Source organism: Scardinius erythrophthalmus, assembly GCF_964197995.2.
Source record: "Scardinius erythrophthalmus genome assembly, chromosome: 11".
Lineage (NCBI taxonomy): Eukaryota > Metazoa > Chordata > Actinopteri > Cypriniformes > Leuciscidae > Scardinius > Scardinius erythrophthalmus.
In genome coordinates this window covers 34,190,714-34,211,774 of record NC_138231.1, presented here as the reverse complement: position 1 = coordinate 34,211,774, position 21,061 = coordinate 34,190,714, and the positions used below count along the sequence as shown (strand labels likewise).

Genomic DNA, 21,061 nt, shown 5'->3' with positions numbered 1-21,061 from the left:
ACATTACCTGCAAACATTACTTTACACGAACTAATGCACTCTTTAAGGCTTTCTCAAAAATTAGGGTCAATGTCATATAAGACTGTTCATGATAAAAAAAATGATTTTTTAAAGTTCTTAGAAATACATTTCTGTAATCTAGTTGGCTTCATATGGTTTTAAAAAACGTCTGTATATATATAGCCTATATATATATAGTTGTCATGATAGATGAGGATAGATAGATGCTGCTGCTGTAGAGTAAATACAGGACCTTGCTACTGCCTATTTATACACAGATACACTTCAGTAAGCATGTAAGACATACTGTTGCTGCACAAATATCAATTACCCATAGCAGATCTATACAGGTGGAGCTGGGGAAGGTGGAGGGTTTTGACAAACTCTCACTCGATTTTTATACTCTTTTTTTCAGAGTACTTACATTTTAATTATGTATTGATATATATAGAAAGTTTAAACAAATTTGGAAAAAAGTTTTTTATAAAATTCCTACATACCCTACCTTTAAGTAGTTAACGCTCTAAATATCAGCAGCAGCGCCATCTAGAGTTTCATGACAGAACTGTTATGTCATATAATTTATAATTTAGTACAATTACATAAAGTAGTATAATTTTTATCTGATATATTAAGAAACTTAGGGATCCTCACTATAATATTTCCTGTTTTATGTTTTCTTTTCTGTGTGTTGGTTGGATCACATGACTTTGTTGGATTTTAATACGCAGTGTTTTTTTAATATTTTGTTTTAATTAAAACATTTTTTTTTTTAAATAAAAGATTATGCCAAACTACTTCTACGACTATACAATTCTTTTAATAAAGCTTTATTTCGTCAGTACAGTCTCAAGACAGATTTTTTTTTTTTACTTTATGCCCCCCAAAAATATTAAAATTCATTTGAATTCAGAAAATAAAAAGCATGCTCATCATTGCATTTTTAATTTTAAAGTTAAGAAATGTGCATTGCCATTGACGTGATGTGATGTGAAAACTGAGTAAAAATGTGCTTGGAAAGTGCAATAATTGATGTTCATGTTGATGACGAATACCACTACTGTTTATTCCTTTTATAGCTGAAGGTTAACAGATGCTCTGAGAGGCAAACATACTGACAGGAAGACTTGCATCTCATTGAACAAAACCCTAAGGGGTGTTCCATGACCTGTTACCATCTCGTTCCCCGGCAACAAGTTCTTCAAGCAGCGCTGGTTGTACTATTGCATTTTTGAGAAATGCTGTAGGTGGACTGGATGTCAAGTCACAATTCATAAAATCCACCCCCTTCCAAGAAACTCTGCTTTCGGGTCTGCAGTGATAACGTCTGCATGTCCTCCATTCAGGATATCACAGCATCCATTTCATTGCAATGCACCCCAAGGAACTTCACATATACAAAATACACAAGCACGTCAGTGTGGGTGATCCATAGCCACAGGCAGTGGAAGAAGAAGCCCTCATCTGTAACACAAACCCACTTGATGATCATGCAACGCTCAAGAAGCTGGTGTAGCTTGAAAGAGAAAACAAATAATCACTTACAAGTCAGATTCAGTGCCCTTCCCTGAGGCTTAGGAAGCAGAGTGAAAGTGAAAGCAAGAATTACTGGAAGCCAAGCCTAGTCTCAGCAGGACAATTTGGAAAAATGACTTCATAACAGGCAAAGAAGTGATGATGCCATGAAAACTGAAACAGATATATGATTATTAGTCCAGTTTTGATGCACAGATGCAAAACTACTCTGATGATTATATGGTTAGAGATACTAATTCTTTAGATACTGACAGATGGTAAGAGGTGCTATTACTATAAAAAGACTACCTGCAGATTTGATGCCGCAGGCTATGCTTGAGCGGATAGCCTAGGGAAGAAATAACAGGAAGGTGGGACAATCCCTTGACACCTCCAATCTCACTTTGTGTACTGTTTACAAGTATTTGGTTCTGGCAGCTCAGCTTAGCTTTACAGTCTCATCTATCCACATCATCTGCACAGTCAGCCAACATTAAGTGCCTTATTCAACCAGTCCTTTCATTTATCAGTCCTGACATTTTACGCAGTTTATAAGCAAGAAAGGGAATGCTGAACTGCTGCCATAAAGTTCACATGTAAGTCGAAAATATATTTAAACAATTATTACAACGTTGCCTTACCAGGAGTGATGCAAACAATCACAAAATCACACCCAATCAGAAGTGATCTCTGTTTGCGCGCTCTTTCGCACTCACAACACGCTGCTGCTGAAGAACAAAAATTAAAGGGATAGTTCACCCAAAATTGTTCATTCTGTCATCATTTACTAACCCTCAAGTTGTTCCAAAGCTGTATAAATTTCTCTCTCCTGCTGAATACAAAAGAAGATATTATGAAGAATGTCGGTCACCAAAGAGGATATTTTTTCAATGGGGCGTCAAATGTTACCCATATTTTTTTAAATATCTTCTTTTGTGTTCAGCAGAAGAAAGAAATTCATAAAGGTTTGGAACAACTTGAGGGTGATTAAATGATGACAGAATTTTCATTTTTGAGGGAACTATCCCTTTAAAACCAAAAACACATAGGCTACATTGTTTTATTCATTTTTGTTAAATATTTGCGTGAGATATTTGCGTGATGTTTTAGATTGATTTTAATAATCTTCCTTGTGTAACTAAGATTTTCTCATAAAAAATACTATTCTAAAAGGTCTACAATTAATCAGCCTCTCCTCATGTATGTTTAACAAACTGACTTTGGTCCAATGAGATTTCAGTGTGGGCGGGGCTACCTGACGCAATAGCGTCATAATACATTGCTTTTTTTTTTATAATGATAGGATGTTAAAAAATAAACCTCTGGAATATACTCTAAATTTTCATATTCTGTATGCTAAATGTTTTATTAATAGGTAAAAGTTTTCCATCTTTTCACTCTAAAATATGAATTAGACTCTCTTCTAAAATGCATTTGCTTTATAAAGAACAAAAACGAATTCTTGAATATTATGATTTTTATTATCTTGAATTATGCTTTTGTTTTCTTTTTTTTATCTTTTCTTGTAACTTTTCATGAAATTGTAAGATATGCTGTTTATTTAAGAAAAAAAAAGTTTGCTATTGAAGGTGAGGTTCATTTGAGGAGAGCAAAAGTGGTTACATGTAGCCCTTGCATTGGCAAGAAAATCTCAAGTCAAAAGTGATAATGTATCAGAACTAAATCTGATAGCTCGATTCACACCAAATGTAAAAAAAAAGTTTCAGTTTACGCACTTTCCCACAGTAAATGTTCCCATGGTGGGTTTTAAAGAGGATACATGTTTAACTTTGAAACATTAGGCAGCAAAAGATCACTTCAGCTCTGCAAATAAGACATATCTGCGGCTTGCATATAAGAACAATACGGGCTAGCATTCTACCTTTAAAACCCAAAACAGAAAACAACAGGCCTTAATTACTCAGCCTCCTGCCTGGCGTGACAGAGCTCCCGAAGGATGTCTGAATATTCCCTACTGAAGCTAAGCCCTGTCAAACCACACAGCAAATCAGTCCTGCCGTGTTGCTAGAAGCAAGGTTGGCACATTAGAGAGAGCCAGTGGTTGACATCAAGATGGGGCAAGTTCACAGAAACATTCAACTGTGCCATTAATGCATTAAGCTCGTATTATCTACAGTGAATCTTATCAGCTGCGCTTGGTGTGTGGAGCAGGATAGGGGAGTGATGACAGATCAGGACTCTATGGAAATGGAAGTGCCCTTTCCTTGAGGGGAGGGAAAGATCGGAACCTGCATGAAATTTAGAAGCTGCCGCTCAACGTGAGCTGAGACGTTGACCTCACCTCCTCATCAAGAACATTGTGTTTTTACATTTTCTTCCACATAGATGATTTATGAACGCACTGACAGTGAGGAATAACAATAAGAGTGAACCACTCCTTACAAGTCAACCCATATGTTAAAAGTGGAAGAACTGAAGGTTTTTGTTCGAAAATTCAACTGATTGCAATGGAAATCAAAACCCACACCTTCCTGGAAGCGAGAGTCTTTTGAACAGCATGCCAACGCATCACAGAGCTTTCAGCAGATTTCTATTTACTGTTACTGAAAGCTCAGCAATTTAACAGGTGGAGTCAAAATTGTATATGCAAATTGTGTGAAACCATAAAACACATAAAGAAATTGCCTCAAGATACCCGTTAGTAAAATTTGCTCACAACACAGGATTTTATGAAAGCCAGTCTCTGCCTGTGAGATACACAGTCAAGTCACAAAGTTGCTTAAAGTGAGGTATAAAGTCGTATACAATTATGTTTTGGATTTCATAAGGTGATAAAACTTACTTAAAACTACACAGAAAATGATGAGGTTGGTGCAAAAAACACAAAGCAGCACTATTGTAAAGTGATTTTCTGCAAATCAAACAGATGCCAGGCTTTTCGCAATGAGCAATTTCTAAAATATACAGAGTAGACTGGTGTTAAAGTGATGATTCGCATTTTAAAGAATGGTGGTAACCAAGCAGAAATAAAGTCATACAGGTTTGGAATGATATGAAGGTGAGTAAATGACAGAATTGTAACATTTTTCACAATTGCTAAAACACTAAACTCCATTCTCACAACCAAATTCTCAAAGGCCGATTTGTCAAACAAATCAATCTTTCTTAAAAATTCTAAACAAGTTCAGGAAAATGCAAATTTCATTTCATTTTTTTTTGTGTGTGTGTGCAAAACTCTAAACACATTTTGATGCACTTGTGCAGCAAAACAGTAAACACAAGTGGCAAAAGTTAAACACAACGACAACACAGTTGTCATCAGCTCAAAATTGTTCACTTGTTTCTACAGTGAGCCTGAATGTTGATACCAACAATGGATGGAAACGATCTGAGAGGGGGAGGAGGAAGAGCAAGGTGTGGAGAGTGTTGTCAAAGCTGGATCCGGCACACCAGAGGGGTTTTCTCTTTGACTGGAAGAGATATCATTGGCTGTGATGTGGATGAAGTCCTCGGGCCAGACCCAACATGAAGACGTGATGATGAGGCAGAATCAATCTCTCATTGACCTTGATTTTGCAGATGCACAGCTTTTTTGAGTGTACTGTAATGTGCTTTTCATTTAGAGTTTTCTTTGACCTTTTGGGCTTTTGCAGTTGGACTACTGCATTTTTACAGTATGAAAGTGCTGACTATGACATTCAATACTATACAATATTCAGTACAATACTATTCTTGTATACTGTATCCAACATACATTTTTCTGTAACCTCACGCTTTGGATATGTGTTCTCAGTGTCTAATGAATGATCTGTAGTGTTTATTGATTGATGTGTGTATGATCTGAAATCATTGTCTGATTTTGAGTACAGGGGAAATAGTTTTGAGCCAATTGTTTGATTTTGCCAGAAGAATCAGGGGTTTTGTGAATGCAGTTTGAAGGTTTGGTTTTGTGTTTAATGTTGTGAGAAATGTGTCTTAGCAATTGTGAAAACCGATCCCTTTAAAACCACCTTGAGACACATTGAGCTGAAAACCACTGGAGATTGAGGGGATGATTTTTAGATAATTCAGGAACAAGATGTCTTGTTCAGACTCAGTGAATCATTCAGTTAATGATCACTTCAGTGAATGAAATGGAAACAAATGAGAACGATTCTTTCACCAATGAAACAGCACTAATAGAAATGCACTAAATACAGACAACCATGATTACAGTAAGCTATTCTGTGAGTGATATTAGAAGGCTTACTGAGATAGTATCATTCAACTGGTCATATGATCTCAATATGACTGTCTCCATGATGTGACCCTCTCCATGTAAAATAAAACAGATTTTAGCAAGCATGCATAATAAAATCTGCATGCTTAGATTTTTTTTTAAATGTCATTTTGGTGATCAAAGATTTTTAGGGTGGGGGACTACATGGGGACTTTAAATATCACCAAATATATCAACACATATTATTGGGAGATATATAAGTGATAACCTTATTTTAATACGGATTGTATTTAATTAGTCTGACTCTGTTATAAAGATCCTATTTGAATTACATTACAAGCTATCAACATTTTTTTGCTCAGTTTTGGCCTTTGAATAAAATCTTCCTCCACTACGAGTTCCACATTCTCCTATATCACACTATTTGAGCCTTAAATGCCTAATTTAATATGATTCTCAACAAAAAATTCACACATACTTTAAAATTGTTTTTTTTTTTTATAGTTTCAAAAGGCTCAATAAATGGTTCCATTTAAAGGGGTCATATAATGCCATTTTTGTACAAGCTAATATGATTCTTTAGGGTCTAAATTAAAAGTCTGTAATATACTTTAATAAAAAATTCTCATTAGTATTGTAAGAAAACACTCATTTTACCTGGTCAAAAACAGCTCTGTTTTCAGCACGCCGTTTAAGTGCATGTGTCTTTAAATGATAATGAGCTTTGCTCACCCCGCCCCTCTGTTCTGTGCGGACACCGTTTGTAACACAATAACCATAATGCGTCGTTCATTATAAACGTGGGATTATGAATTATATTGAGAACGTAGTACACAGTGTAAACCTTAGCCGCATTCATCACGAAGCTTGCTAGCGATTTGCAAAGATTAATATAAATCTTGATATAAAGGTTAATAAAACGTTACACTCACTTCTTCTTCTGGAGGTGCAGCAGGAACACGAATAGTTGGTACCGATCCTTTTTTCAGGAGCAGCTTCTTAGCAAAACCAGTTTTATAACGTTACTGACCCTCGTTTATAAAGCAGTCTGGTGTGTGAAATGATTCGCGCAAACATGAAAGCATTGATGTTGATCGTGGGGAATATTCCCTTCGAAAACAAACTCAGCCACTGCGTCTTCAGCGGTTCGGATTTAGGAACATCAAAATGACTGCTGTGTTCGTTATTACACCCAAGAACAGAACACCACAATCGCTTAGACGCCATTCTGCTCATAGACATTGCTCCAGCGTATCAACAATGATGCGAGGACAATGATTGACAGCTCGCTCAAGAGCGAGGGCGGGTCTGTGTTGAAACGCTGCTGTCAATCAACAATCGTGGGAGGGGCGTCGATTTTGTGACGTCACAAAATTGAACGGCTTGATATGAGACAGGGGAAAACATATAAGATAAAAAAACACTGGATGGATTTTTATCATTTTATGATGGTTGTGTACAGGCACTGCCAACACACATTTCAGTACAATCAACTTGTAAAAGTGCATGTACCATTATATGACCCCTTTAAAAATAAAATATTTATCTGACTATTATTTTATGTCAGGCTTTACAGGGTTAATGATAAAAAAAGGACTGACTGCACCTGAAACAAAACAAAGGAAAAATCTTCATGTAAATTTATCAGCAAGCTAATCCTGTTAGGATGTGCTTTTATAATAATCATCACGTCTCTAGATCGGTGGCCGGTTCATTACATTAAATGCACAACAAGAAAAGCCAAAAAAGGTTTAGTACAGCAGACAAATGAGCAATTGTTTTGTATTGATAATATATTCAGTCTGCGTACAGTGTACAAGCTCTTTGTGGGTCATCTGAACAAAGCCATCAGTAAATCAAGAAGCATAGAAAACACGCTTAAGTGGCCTTGCCATGTCTTCTCTTCTCCCCTGCCTCACAGATCACACTCATTGTGTGTCTTGTTGTGAGGCGTGCGGTTGCTATAGCAAAGTCGTGGTAGTTGCACTTAGTTACTTAATGCTATTATTTGTGACCCCCTCACCCACCCACCTGTCCCTCCTCCACAATCCCTCGCCCCGGACATCCGTCAGTAAGGCTGTGTAATGATTACCAATGTGCCTAAAAGAGCAGAGACGAAAACAAACATTACCTTGACAACTCAACTCCTCTCAAATCTCTACATAACGAAGAGCGCTCTGACCCCTAGAGAGCTCTGGATGAGAAGCTCTTGACAAATTGTCCCTCAGCTTGAATGAAAACATCAATGTCGTATGACACATGAAAGCCAGATTGTAAACAAAAGGTGTGGTAACGTGAAAGGAGAGTAACATGAGGGCAAGTGGAGTGGATTTGGCCACTGTTTAAATGTATTATTTATCAGTTATTACAACACTTTACATCTGACTGAGGTTGATTTTGGACGGATACGGACTTGCATTGATAGATGAAAGTAGAAACTCCATGACCTAAGGCAGGAACCTTTTTATTCATTTAAACTGAATGCAGATCAATGTAATACAGAGTGCACATGCAATATTTCATTTTTGAAATATATATATATATATTTTCAAATGTCAAAAGTTACGTATATATATATATTACATAATTGAAATATATATATATTCGTTCGAGGTGCCATTCATGAAAACAACCAGTAAACAAATTTTGCGAGAAAAAAAAAAAAAAAAAAAAAAAGACATATATAAAGACATAAGAGCATCTCTCTTGAAATAGTCTGAAAATCAAGCATTAGTAACAGTGGCACGTGACAATAAATCAACAACTTATTAATTAAAAAAAGAAAAAAAAAGAAGCCCTATCCTGAGATAAACATACAAAACACTTATTTTATAAGAAGAGATTAAGAAAACGAGGGGATGATATCTGAGGCATCGTGATAAGAAATAATGCTCCCAAAACAAATGCATAATTCTTAAATGTCTCATTTGCATACTTTAAAAGGAGCGCTCAAAGTTAAAAACACTGTCATTGTGGACCAAATCGATCCTGTTTGTCCTTTCCACAACACTCTTTTTGACTGATTATTTGAACATGGTAACTTGTGAATTAGCACATTGACCATATGTATTGATAAAGTCATAACACTCAATCACAACAGAATATAGACCAAGTACAGTGATAGGACAGAGGAAATGCTTTACAATAAGATCCAATCAGCTGATAATATTGAATTTATTTAACATGGAGGTGATCGTTGTCAAGACAAGAACAAAGAAAGCATTAACAAATGTTTGTGCACTTCAATATCCTTCACAAAATAATTAAGCCAACAAGATATAGGAAAAATGATCGATTGATAGATCGATCAGTTAAACTAGTGAATGCTTTGTGCTTAAGAGAATTTGAACTGAACTAAGAGCAAGAATCTGATTCAGAAAGCTTCAGCTCACCTTAAAACATTTGTAAGTGAAGTTACAAGCAGCCTCTCAAATCTTGGAGGTATCATGGAGAATATTGAGGATATATTGATTATATTCACGCATTTATAGTAATCACCCTATATATTCATACAGTAAACCGCAACAGTAATACAAATGATTTTCAAGTATAGTAATCCATGGACTTTAGAAAGCCAATACTTTTTGTTCCTGTGACTTTAGGAGGTACCAGTCTCCTGACACTATGGTGTTTGAAAATAATTTCTACTTTTTCAGCAGGCAAGCTCATGCACCCCAAATATATTCTATTCCATAAGTTCTGAAAGAAGTCAGAACGTTGTTTCAGTTAAGATTATGATTATGGCAAAGCAGCTTTAAACCTGTAGTACTAGCACTGTACTCATACTTTAGGTTTTTGTAGTAGATATTTCATAAATTCTGTGCAAAAACTCACTTAGAATATCAACTTAATGTTAAGCGGCAATAAAAAACACCTCAGTATTTTTCAGCATTGTCACTAACCCTGAATTTCCCAAAGTCAGCTTTGGACCTGAGATATATGCAAGAGCGTAATTGTTTTTCTGTCAATGATTGTTTTCAAGAAGTGTCTCATTTGGGTAGCTGCCTGTGTTGTTTACATATAATTCACATTAATTATTGTGATTATTTACTTGCTTATTTATTTCAAAAATTAGTGTTGTTATTCTAAACAGCAAAATTGGAATATGGCTATATATACTGTCCCTTTCTGACCACATTGTACAGCTTCAATTGCGAATGATCCAGGTCTGATGTTCTCTCTCTGATGGTATCAACACGGTCTTTCAGATCTGTCCCTCTCTAATAAGAGTGGAAAAGATCACCATTACAAAGTCTTTAAGGGCTGTGGTGTGATTTCAAATGGCTGGCTGAAATTCCTGACATGTTAAAAACAAAGCATTCGGTTACACAAAACAAACTCTCAATGAACCTCTTCAGTTCTATGGTTAACCGACTGGGATGTGGCAGCTTCCGTGGAAAGCTGATAGCACAAAAGCGTTGCTTCAGTTTGAAATAAGACAATAGCTAGAACCACAACGAACAGATAAGTGTAAGAAATACCCGAAAAAAAAAAAATGAACAGTTAGTGACTATTTTGATTACTACGTATAAAAATGTATGTAATGACTTGTATTTCAGAGGATGGCTTGGAACTGTTACGTTACACATTGGTGGAGATCTTATACTTCGGTGACATGTTGCTGTGGAACCAGATGAAGCTGAAAATGACACCCATTGTTTTCGGGATGCTCTCGTCAAAGGCGAAGGTCATGGCTTCGTGCAGGGGCACTTTGACCACCTCGATCAATTCGCCCTCTTGGGGTTTTCCTCCTCCCTCTCCGACGCAAATCTCATCGGACACCTCTGCGTAGAACATAGTCTGCTTCGATCCGGTCACTCCGACTCCTGACCTGTGGGGGAGGAAAGCACAAGGGACTCAAAAAGAGCAATCCGAGAACACTTCAGTTTTCCTTCACAAGGCACTGCAGCTATAAACTATGAATGCCTGATTTAAAGGGATAGTTCACTAAAAATTCAAATCCTGTCATCGTTTACACACCCTCAAGTTGTTCCAAGCCTGTATGAATTGCTTTCTTCTTCTGAACATAAAAGAAGATCTTTTGAAGAATATGGTTTACCAAACAGTTGATGGACCCCATTGAAAAAAATATGAAGAAAAAAAAATGGAAGTCAGTGGGGCGCATCAACTGTTTTGTTTCTGGCATTCTTCAAAATATCTTCTTTTGTGTTCAGCAGAAGAAAGAAACTCATAAAGGGTTGGAACAACTTGAGGGTGAGTAAATGATGACAGAATTAAAAATTTTGGGTGAACTATCCCTTTAAGCTAAAGAAGCCACATGTTGACTAAATCAATGCTAATGCTAAATGCTAATGCCCCATGTTTTGTGATTCCTCCTTGGTAATCCCATATGTGTATTCTTTATTCTTCCACGGTATCCCTGTCTTTCCGTGGGCAGATTTGCTCTGCTCATGTCTCAGCGTCTGAAGTAGTTCCATCCCAGTTTAGGGCCCAGTCCCAAATGGCACACTTCATATGCACTTTCGGTCTTGTGGACTTACAATGGCTGCCGTGTGTTTGTTAAGTACGTGAGACCGTAGGGTGTCCCATTTGTCATTTTAGGCCTCAGAAGGGTGCTCGCGAGCGCCCCCTTTGCGATCGATATGCACCCTCGATGCGCACTTTTCAAGACTTCTTCCCGACAGTCATAGCGGCATTACGTCACGAAAGTGCGGACTCGTAGGAAGACCACGAGTGCTTAGGGTGCCATTTGGGACAGGGCCTAGGTAGGACCTACCACAGAAGCCATTCCATTCGTAGCACTTATTGTTAGATTTTATTCCTTATTTTAAGTGTGGACAAACAGCGTAGTAAATTTCTAACATAATTTAAGGTAAAGAAGTACAATTTTTGCTAAAATAAAGGTTACATTCTGTACCAGTGTCGTCACATTTAACTCCTGATTTGAGATGATATTGAAATGTAATCTTGGCAAACAGCTTTATAAATGGTCTTTCCACATTCAGATACCTGAATGCTTATTACCAACTTGAAAACTATTTGACCAGGGGTGTTACCAAGATGGCAGGCAAGTGAACTGGCTGCCATTAAAGTCACTTAATGAGCAAAAATAAATTATGCTACATGAAAATAATTACCATCCATTCAAATGACGATTCTGAAATCCATTAGGGATGTATGGATGAGGAGACATCCACCATTCAAGCAGCTCTTGTTGAAATTGCTATTGTACAATGAGGACTAGGCATGGGCAAAGGGGGTCTACTGTGAGGACCTGAAGGCATGAAACAAGACCTCTCATACCTTAATAGACAGCAATCCGGTAAGCGCCACTGTGGCTGAGGCGTAACCTCACTTGAGACTCCGTCATGGAGACATCACCATGGAGATCTCCCTAACACCATGAGAGTATTACAGAGATGTGAAGCTTCCAAAAGCCCCTTCTTTTCTTAGTATTTTGTAGAAACAGAATTTTTGAAATGAACTTATGAAATATGGAAGAAAATTACAAGGCCGTGATGCCTGCGTACCATCGAACTGATGGATGATGGCCCGAGGAGGTAAAAATGGAACAAGCCCCAGCAATCACTTTCTAGGATGAGTTTAAACTAACCACAATGAGTGCGTTGCAAAACATAACTCTACATCTGAGAGGACGGATTTCATGAGAATCTCCAGGACACTGTGTCTGTTACCAATGAAAAATGCTGACATCCACTCCTCAAAGAATGGAGACAAGATGTGACAAATTATTCTGAAGCCCTCCGCATGGGGCATTTATGGGCCCAGAAGATATCGTTTGCTAATAAATCTTTGGACAATTCCAGTTTCATAATGGTTTCAACACAAAAGAAAGAATACAGTTCCTTCCTCTCTTTAGGAGAAAGTTTAGGCGGTAGTTAGGCTATAATACACGTCATTTTAACTTTGTTGTGCTGATGGTCAAGAATGTACATTTTGCAAATTGTAAACGCAAAGCAAATTACTCCTGTTCCTTCAGTACTGCAAAAAAATTACTTGGTTTGAACTTTCTATTCATCAAAGATTCCTGAAAAAATTGATCAATTTCCATAAAAACATTGTGCAGCACAACTGTTTTCAACAATGACAATAATAAGAAATGTGTGAAATCATCATATTAGAATGATTTATGAAGGATCACGTGACACTGAAGATTGGAGAAATGATGCTGAAAATTCAGCTTTGCCAACACAGTAATAAATGACATTTAAAAAAACATATTAACAAAAGAAATGGCTATTTTAAATTGCAATGACATTTCACAATATTAGTTTTCAAATAAATGCAGCCTTGGTTAGCATAAGAAACTTAAAAAATATTATAGACCCCAAATGGTAGCGTATATTTAAATAAATATAGGCCTATGCAAATAAGGATAAATATTGACCGATGTGCAGTGACATCAGAACAACGAGCTAAGACTACCATTCAATTTTGGACATGATTTCGTCTCAAGTCAGCCACTGGTTTGATGATCTAAGAGGCCTGTCAGATTGAGCCTAGAAAGGTACTAAGAGAAGCAAAATGTTATCCAGTCAGGGTATATACACTCACCTAAAGGATTATTAGGAACACCATACTAATACTGTGTTTGACCTGCCTTAATTATACGTGGCATTGATTCAACAAGGTGCTGAAAGCATTCTTTAGAAATGTTGGCCCATATTGATAGGATAGCATCTTGCAGTTGATGGAGATTTGTGGGATGCACATCCAGGGCACGAAGCTCCCGTTCCACCACATCCCAAAGATGCTCTATTGGGTTGAGATCTGGTGACTGTGGGGGCAATTTTAGTACAGTGAACTCATTGTCATGTTCAAGAAACCAATTTGAAATGATTCGAGCTTTGTGACATGGTGCATTATCCTGCTGGAAGAAACCATCAGAGGATGGATACATGGTGGTCATAAAGGGATGGACATGATCAGAAACAATGCTCAGGTAGGCCGTGGCATTTAAACGATGCCCAATTGGCACTAAGGGGCCTAAAGTGTGCCAAGAAAACATCCCCCACACCATTACACCACCACCACCAGCCTGCACAGTGGTAACAAGGCATGATGGATCCATGTTCTCATTCTGTTTATGCCAAATTCTGACTCTACCATCTGAATGTCTTAACAGAAATCGAGACTCATCAGACCAGGCAACATTTTTCCAGTCTTCAACTGTCCAATTTTGGTGAGCTCATGCAAATTGTAGCCTCTTTTTCCTATTTGTAGTGGAGATGAGTGGTACCCAGTGGGGTCTTCTGCTGTTGTAGCCCATCCACCTCAAGGTTGTGCATGTTGTGGCTTCACAAATGCTTTGCTGCATACCTCGGTTGTAACGAGTGGTTATTTCAGTCAAAGTTGCTCTTCTATCAGCTGGAATCAGTCGCCCCATTCTCCTCTGACCTTTAGCATCAACAACGCATTTTCGCCCACAGGACTGCCGCATACTGGATGTTTTTCCCTTTTCATACCATTCTTTGTAAACCCTAGAAATGGTTGTGCGTGAAAATCCCAGTAACTGAGCAGATTGTGAAATACTCAGACCAGCCCGTCTGGCACCAACAACCATGCCACGCTCAAAATTGCTTAAATCACCTTTCTTTCCCATTCTGACATTCAGTTTGGAGTTCAGAAGATTGTCTTGACCAGGACCACACCCCTAAATGCATTGAAGCAACTGCCATGTGATTGGTTGATTAGATAATTGCATTAATGAGAAATTGAACAGGTGTTCCTAATAATCCTTTAGGTGAGTGTATATCAGGATAGAAAGTGACAATGAGGTTAAGAATTATATTATAATGATAAACAAAATGTCAGAGGAGGACAAAAATTGAAATTTATTGAAAACAATCTCTGGTTAGTTCCGTGGTCTAGAGGTTAATGTAAATGCATATATGGACAATGCGTCATTTCCTCATCCACTTTCCCACATTTCTTGTTCCCTCTGGTTTCTAATTATGTGGAAAAAGAAAAAAGTGTAAAAATTCATTGCGTAACAAATTTTCACTGAGTAATCAAACAGAAGTAGGTCATCCACTCTCTGCATTCCTTCATGTCCCTAAATATGTCCCTAAACACAGCAGGTGCAGCAGGTGTTTATGATGGTGCGGTGCAGTCAGCAGGTGCGTCCAAACTGTGTCTGTGCGTTCATTTGAGAGGAGGATGCTTTGTGACTCCATGTGGTATTTTAGCAAATCAGAGATGGCTGTGGCACAGGTCACAAACAGCAACATGCAGATGTTGCAGGCTCACACACGCAGGTGGTGTGACTCTGGCAGGTGCGAGGCGGCAGGGGTTTACGACAGTCTCCTCAACGAAGACTGATAAGAGCATAATGCAGCACTGTTTCATCTTTCTTTACAGATGAGATTGGGACACAATTAACCCCTGAATACTTTATCTGAGGTTCTTTCCTCTGGGGGTTTACCAGCCAATGATCAAGATGAAGGTTAAATATTAAATTGGGAAACAAGATAAAAATGTATGTCAGTCATGCCAAAGTGCATATTAGCAGACATTTAAACATTCCTCTCTCACACACTCTCTATAAACAACTATTCAAAAGTTTGGGGTCAGAAAGTTTTTATTTTTTTATTTTTAAAGGTTTCTGAAAGAAGTCTCTCATGCTCAACAGGCCCCGTTTACACCTGGTATTAAGATGCGTTTTGGTTGATTGGGTCACAAGTGGACAACGCTAAATAAAGGTGTAAATGGGGTCTAAAACGTTTTGAGTTTGTCCACTTTCAACTACTTCCAGAGGTAGTCGAAAATGCATTTCGACCGTATTGCTTTCGTAGTGTAAACACTCATGTGGTTGAATGCATTCGAACAGCAACAAAAGAGCCTACTCTCTGCCTACTTACCTAATGCCTAAACATTATGGGAAGCACGCTAGCTAGAAGTGATTTAAACTTTGTTTGTAGAAGACCCAAGTTTGGTTTGAAGACAAAAACATACCAAGCTCAATGTTCTCTCACCATTCCTGATTTCAAACACACACTCACAGCGTTCGGCGTGGTCTTGCGGCTGTCAGAGCAGAAACGATTCAACGAAAGCTGCTGCTCTCCGTGTTTTTTTTCCCTGTCGTCTCCGGGCACGTTCATCTGTAAATTGCGTGAGCTTATTTTGTTCATTAGATCAAAAGATTTAAAAAAACCCATACATTTACCCACCCATAGACCCCTCGAGGAAATCAGGACAGAAGTGGTTAAAAGTGGACAAAAGAGACGGGTTAATACACCAGGTGTAAACGTGTATATATACGATCGACCAATCTTACTGCCAGGTGTCAATAGGGCCACATTGGCTGTATTTATCAGATAAAAAAAATACAGTAAAAACAGTAATATTGTAAAATATTATAACAATTTAAAATAACTTTGTTTTTAATACATTTTAAAATGTAATTTATTCCTGTGATGACAAAGCTAAATATTCAGCAGCCATTACTTCAGTCTTTAGTGTCTCATGATCCCATCATTCTAATATGCTGAGAATAGGACGTTCAAAACAACTGCATTCATTTGAAACAGAAATCTTCTGTAAAATTATAAATGTCTTTATAGTCACTTTTGATCAAATTATTGTGTCCTTGCTGAATGAAAGATCTTACTGATAGTAATAGTATTAAAGTAGTATAGGCTATACACATCAATATACAGTATATATACACAGTGTATATACAGTACCAGTCAAAAGTTTGGAAACATTACTATTTTTAATGTTTTTGAAAGAAGTCTCTTATGCTCATCAAGCCTGCAGTTAAAAAAACAAACAAAAAAAACCCCCAAAAAAACAGTAATATTATGAAATATTATTACAATTTAAAATAATGGTTCTCTTTTTTAATATATTTTAAAATGTAATTTATTTTTGTGATGCAAAGCTGAATTTTCATCAGCAAGTACTCCAGTCTTTGGTGTCTTATGATCCTTCAGAAATCATTCTAATATGATGATTTGATACTCAGTTATTATCAATGATGGAAACAGTTGTGCTGTTTAATATATTTTTTTGGAATACTTTTTTCAGGATTCATTGATGAGTAAAACGTTAACAGCATTTATTCATAAAAACAGCATTTATTCAAAATAAAAACATTTCTAACAATATAAATCGTTACCATTACCATTTATCAATTTAACGCATCCTTGTTGAATTAAAGTACTAATTTCTTTAAAAAAAAAATAGTTATTGTTCCCAAACTTTTGAACGGTAGTGTATATTGTTACAAAATATTTCTATTCTAAATAAATACCGGTACAGTTCTTTTTAACTTTTTATTCATCAAATAATCCTGAAAAAAGTATCTCAGGTTATAAAAAAAATATTAAGCAGCACAACTGCTTCCAACATTGATCATAAATCATCATATTAGAATGATTTCTGAAGGATCATAAGACACCAAAGACTGGAGTACTTGCTGATGAAAATTCAGCTTTGCATCACAAAAATAAATTACATTTTAAAGTATATTAAAAAAGAGAACCATTATTTTAAATTGTAATAATATTTCATAATATTACTGTTTTTGTTTTTTTAACTGCAGGCTTGATGAGCATAAGACACTTCTTTCAAAAACATTAAAAATAGTAATGTTTCCAAACTTTTGACTGGTACTGTATACATAATTAGGGTGTATCAGTACACAGAAGTCACAGTTTGGTACATACCTCAGTTTTGGGGTCACGGTTTGATATGAGTTCGGTACAACAGGAAAAAGCAACAAATCCCCAATGCTAGGTTTCTTTTTATTTATTTTGAACAGACAGTAATGCAAATTACAGTTTGTGGCATTTAGTACCCCCTGAGGTAGTTGATACAGTACAGACTCCTTTAGTGTATTTAGCACTAAGCAGTAAACAGAATGCACTCTTGCATAAGCATCTCTTGTGTTATAGAAGTACAAAATAAATTGAAAAAAAAAAAAAACTTGTGCAGAGATTAGTTTTTGCACTCCTGTAGCCTAGATCCGGTGATTGGTACACCAAGATTATGTCGTCTGCCCACTAACCCCCTCATTATAGCAGTGGAAACAACTTAAAATACTCCATCATTGGTAATACAGTAATACAGATGAGAGTAACTGTAAAGGGTCTGTTTTTATTTGTGTAGAACTCACAATAAAAACAAAACATTGTGCTTTTTTAAAATAAAGAAAAGAAATAGGATGGCGCTTTTTTCTGTCCCAGTTTCGTTTCCGTCAAGTTAGTAGAGCGAATACGGAAAATGTATCGATATTCCGCGTATAGGCTACTAGAAAGCTCTTGCGTGCCATCTGAACTCTTGATTTGGGTTGGTGCATAGATCGCCTCTCCTTCTTCTGTTCTTTTTCCTGTTGTGGCAGTTAGCAAACAGCGTTGCATTACAGCACGTGCACCCTTCTGGATTGTAATGTGGATCTCCTGTGACTGACTGTACACCGAATCGTGATGTCCGTACTGTAATGGTTCGGGACGATTATATATATATATATAAAACAAATAAACATCAATAGGGTGATCAGGCTGACTGCAGAATGCTGTGATTGACCAATCAGAAGTATTCTAGAGAGACATCTAATAAAGAAAGTAAATAAGCCTGAATAAACCTCACGACTTGTTTCATTATCAGTGTATCACTTATGAGGCTGCTTGTGTTATTATTAGCCACTTTCACACTTGAAAGCTGCTAAATTTCCAGATTTACTTTCCCACATCCATTATTAGCACAAGCAGCAGCTTCATTGACATCACCAAAATACTTTAGACTTAAGACTTCCTTTATTAATCCCCGAGGGGAAATTAAGGTGTTACAGCAGCCAACAGAAAATCAAGACCCAACACGCATGACAAAAATAGACAATCAATCAATCAATCAATCAATCAATAAGTATTTTAAACTCATTGACATAAGAAAAATATTTTACATCTGACACCATTTACAAGAAATAACCTTTAACAATAAACCTATTGAAATTTAATGTGATGACATTTCTCATCACATTGTTGCTGCTAATAGAGTTTGATCTGCATCACATGGGCCTACAAGTAAGGCTCAATCCCAATGCACCCCTTGCCCCTACCCCTCCGTTTTGCATGTTCCCGTGAAGGGGTAGGGTTGTCTCGATTCTCTTTTGGTTGGAGGGGTAGGGGTAGGGGTAGGGGTAGGGGGAAGGGCAGATTTCGGGACCACACTTCAAACGAAGGGGTATGAGAAATGTCAATATTGTGTTCATATTTACGGTCATTTCTTCTTCAAAGAAACGGTTGCAAAAAAAAAAAATCGCTAAAGTTCGTTAACAATATGACAGGTGTAAAAAGCAAAAGTTTGAAGCGAAGTGGACGCGCGAATGAGGCGAAGTAGCGTCCACCGCGCTGCGCTAAACGCCTCATTCACGCCACAAGACCTCCAGACGCGCGTAAACACATCTTAACATTGAAATCACTAGCGCCAGACGCTCTATTCGCGTTTGCTGTGAACGCAGCATTAGGCGTCGAAGATATCGTCATCTCCGTTGTTTTCTGCAAACTTAAGAAGAAAAATGCAAAAAAAATAGCTGTAACTCACGCAAGACTACAGCTGACAACGGCATCTTGGGAGTTTGTGATAAACATTGGCGCATCTCCTGTGATGTAGGCGCTAGCAACGACGTATAATGACGTGTAACGGTGTAGTAGTTGTGTCCCATTTCTTAGGGGAATTTTTTCACCCCACGCCTTGCCACTTAGGGGTAGACGAAGGGGTATAAAATAGAATTGGGATTAGGCCTAAATGCTTTGGGGTGATAGTTCTCTAACTTCACGTGTGAATTACGCGAACAAATTAGCCAGAATATCTGAAATGTTACTTATTTTAGATGGGTTCTCACCTGTATGACGTGATCTTTCTCAGTTTAGTGACTGGCACATCATATCCGCACTCTTCCAGCACTTCCTGCCTGGCAATCTCCTCTAGAGAAAGGTTGGGTTTGTCCACCAAGCCTGCACAAAGCTCGTAGGTCACACCAGCTGAAGCTGGAGGTTGGTGGCTTGATGTCTCTTCGCTTGAGTCCCCTGCTTTGTTCTCTTCCGGGACTTTAGCTTCTGTTGGTGCGGGTTCCGCTGACTCTTCCTCCGCAGGCTGCAGGGGCTTAGGTTTGCTCCGCTCCCATTCGCTCATGTATACAGCTGTGGAGAAGTAAGACGTGTCACTCATCGTTCAAGAGTGCTTTTAAACACAAAGATAGATGAGGAAACATCTGAGTACACAACCACTTTGACTGATGAGATCTCAAATATAGTGTTTTAGAGCATGTAGGCACAAGTATGTGTGTGAGAACAAGAATCTTAAAAAAACAACACTGTATTCACATTGGTTTCATACGGTTTTGAAAACTTTAAGACAAGTTTAAATTCGATGACTAAGAATGTTTTTTGGTGTAACTGTCACCTAATTATAATAACATAACATACTAAAATCATAAATGCATGGAATCATTATTTATTTATTTAAAACATTGTGTTTTTTGGTGAGTCAAAAAAACATGAAACTTTTTATGAGTTTTGGCCATTCATTTACACGACAGCGGTGTTTTGGGGGCCTGAAAATGCAAAATGTTGAAATCTGGTTTCAAACATGAACTTGTGAAAATGGTGACATCATGCGCATGCATATTACACGTTAAAGGTATAGCGGAGGATGTTTTACTTGTGGTGGGTAACCTAAACTATTGGCCCTCCTAATTGTCAATCATTCTGGTGAATCAATCAAACTTTTCAAAAAGTGGAGAGGGCGGGTCTTATCTAAAATTTGGAAAGATCCTCCGCTATACCTTTAAGTCTATAGGCGTGTAATGTTTCTTTACAAAGTGACATCGCCAACTACTGGCCTGGCATAAATGATACATCGGTTTTAATCGTTTTTGAGGATCCATGTGAACGGGGATCGTTTTGACAACATTATTGTCCGTACACAAAAAAACACAAAGGTAAACGTTTCTGCTTTTAGTACATAATTGTCATGTAAACGTGCCCTCAGACAACAATCTAATTTGTCAAAATATGGAAATTATATCTATGGAAATTATATAATCTTTTAACAGACTTATTGACCTAGTAATAATAGAGATGTTTGGCCAACCAGTTTATTTTAGTATCAATGATAAACTACTATCATATTTAAAATGAGATATTTTTATATATTTTCTGTCTTTAACTTAATTTTTGTAAAAAAAAAAAAAATGCAATTTTGTTGTGCTTGTAAATTTTATATATATTTTTTAAATGTCTAAATAGTTTTTATTAAGTTTTAGTTTTTAGTTTATTTAGTTTGTTCTTCAACAAGTTAAACAAAATGAGAAGTTGCTTTTGCAACTAGCTGAAAGCTTAAGATGTTTATACTTTATTTTATTTCAGTTAATGTTTGTCT

At 37.1% G+C, this 21,061-nt stretch overlaps 1 protein-coding gene and 1 long non-coding RNA gene across 2 annotated transcripts in view; both read right to left on the bottom strand.

The window, feature by feature from the left end:
• Positions 1-786: 786 nt before the first annotated feature.
• On the bottom strand, positions 787-2,219 carry LOC308699086. The gene is made up of 4 exons (XR_014031139.1): positions 2,157-2,219; positions 1,825-1,864; positions 1,546-1,689; positions 787-1,464 (listed from the first exon to the last, which is right to left on the bottom strand). It is a non-coding gene; the product is annotated as an uncharacterized lncRNA (long non-coding RNA).
• A 6,633-nt stretch (positions 2,220-8,852) lies between these two features.
• The window catches only part of nudt14 (nudix (nucleoside diphosphate linked moiety X)-type motif 14), a 39,815-nt gene continuing 27,606 nt past the window's right edge, over positions 8,853-21,061 (bottom strand). The window contains exons 4-5 of the mRNA XM_081378453.1: positions 19,524-19,821; positions 8,853-10,526 (exon numbers count right to left, since the gene is read on the bottom strand). Coding sequence (XP_081234579.1) covers positions 10,277-10,526; positions 19,524-19,821 — 548 coding nt within the window. The 3' untranslated portion in view covers positions 8,853-10,276. The remainder of the gene's footprint in view (positions 10,527-19,523; positions 19,822-21,061) is intronic.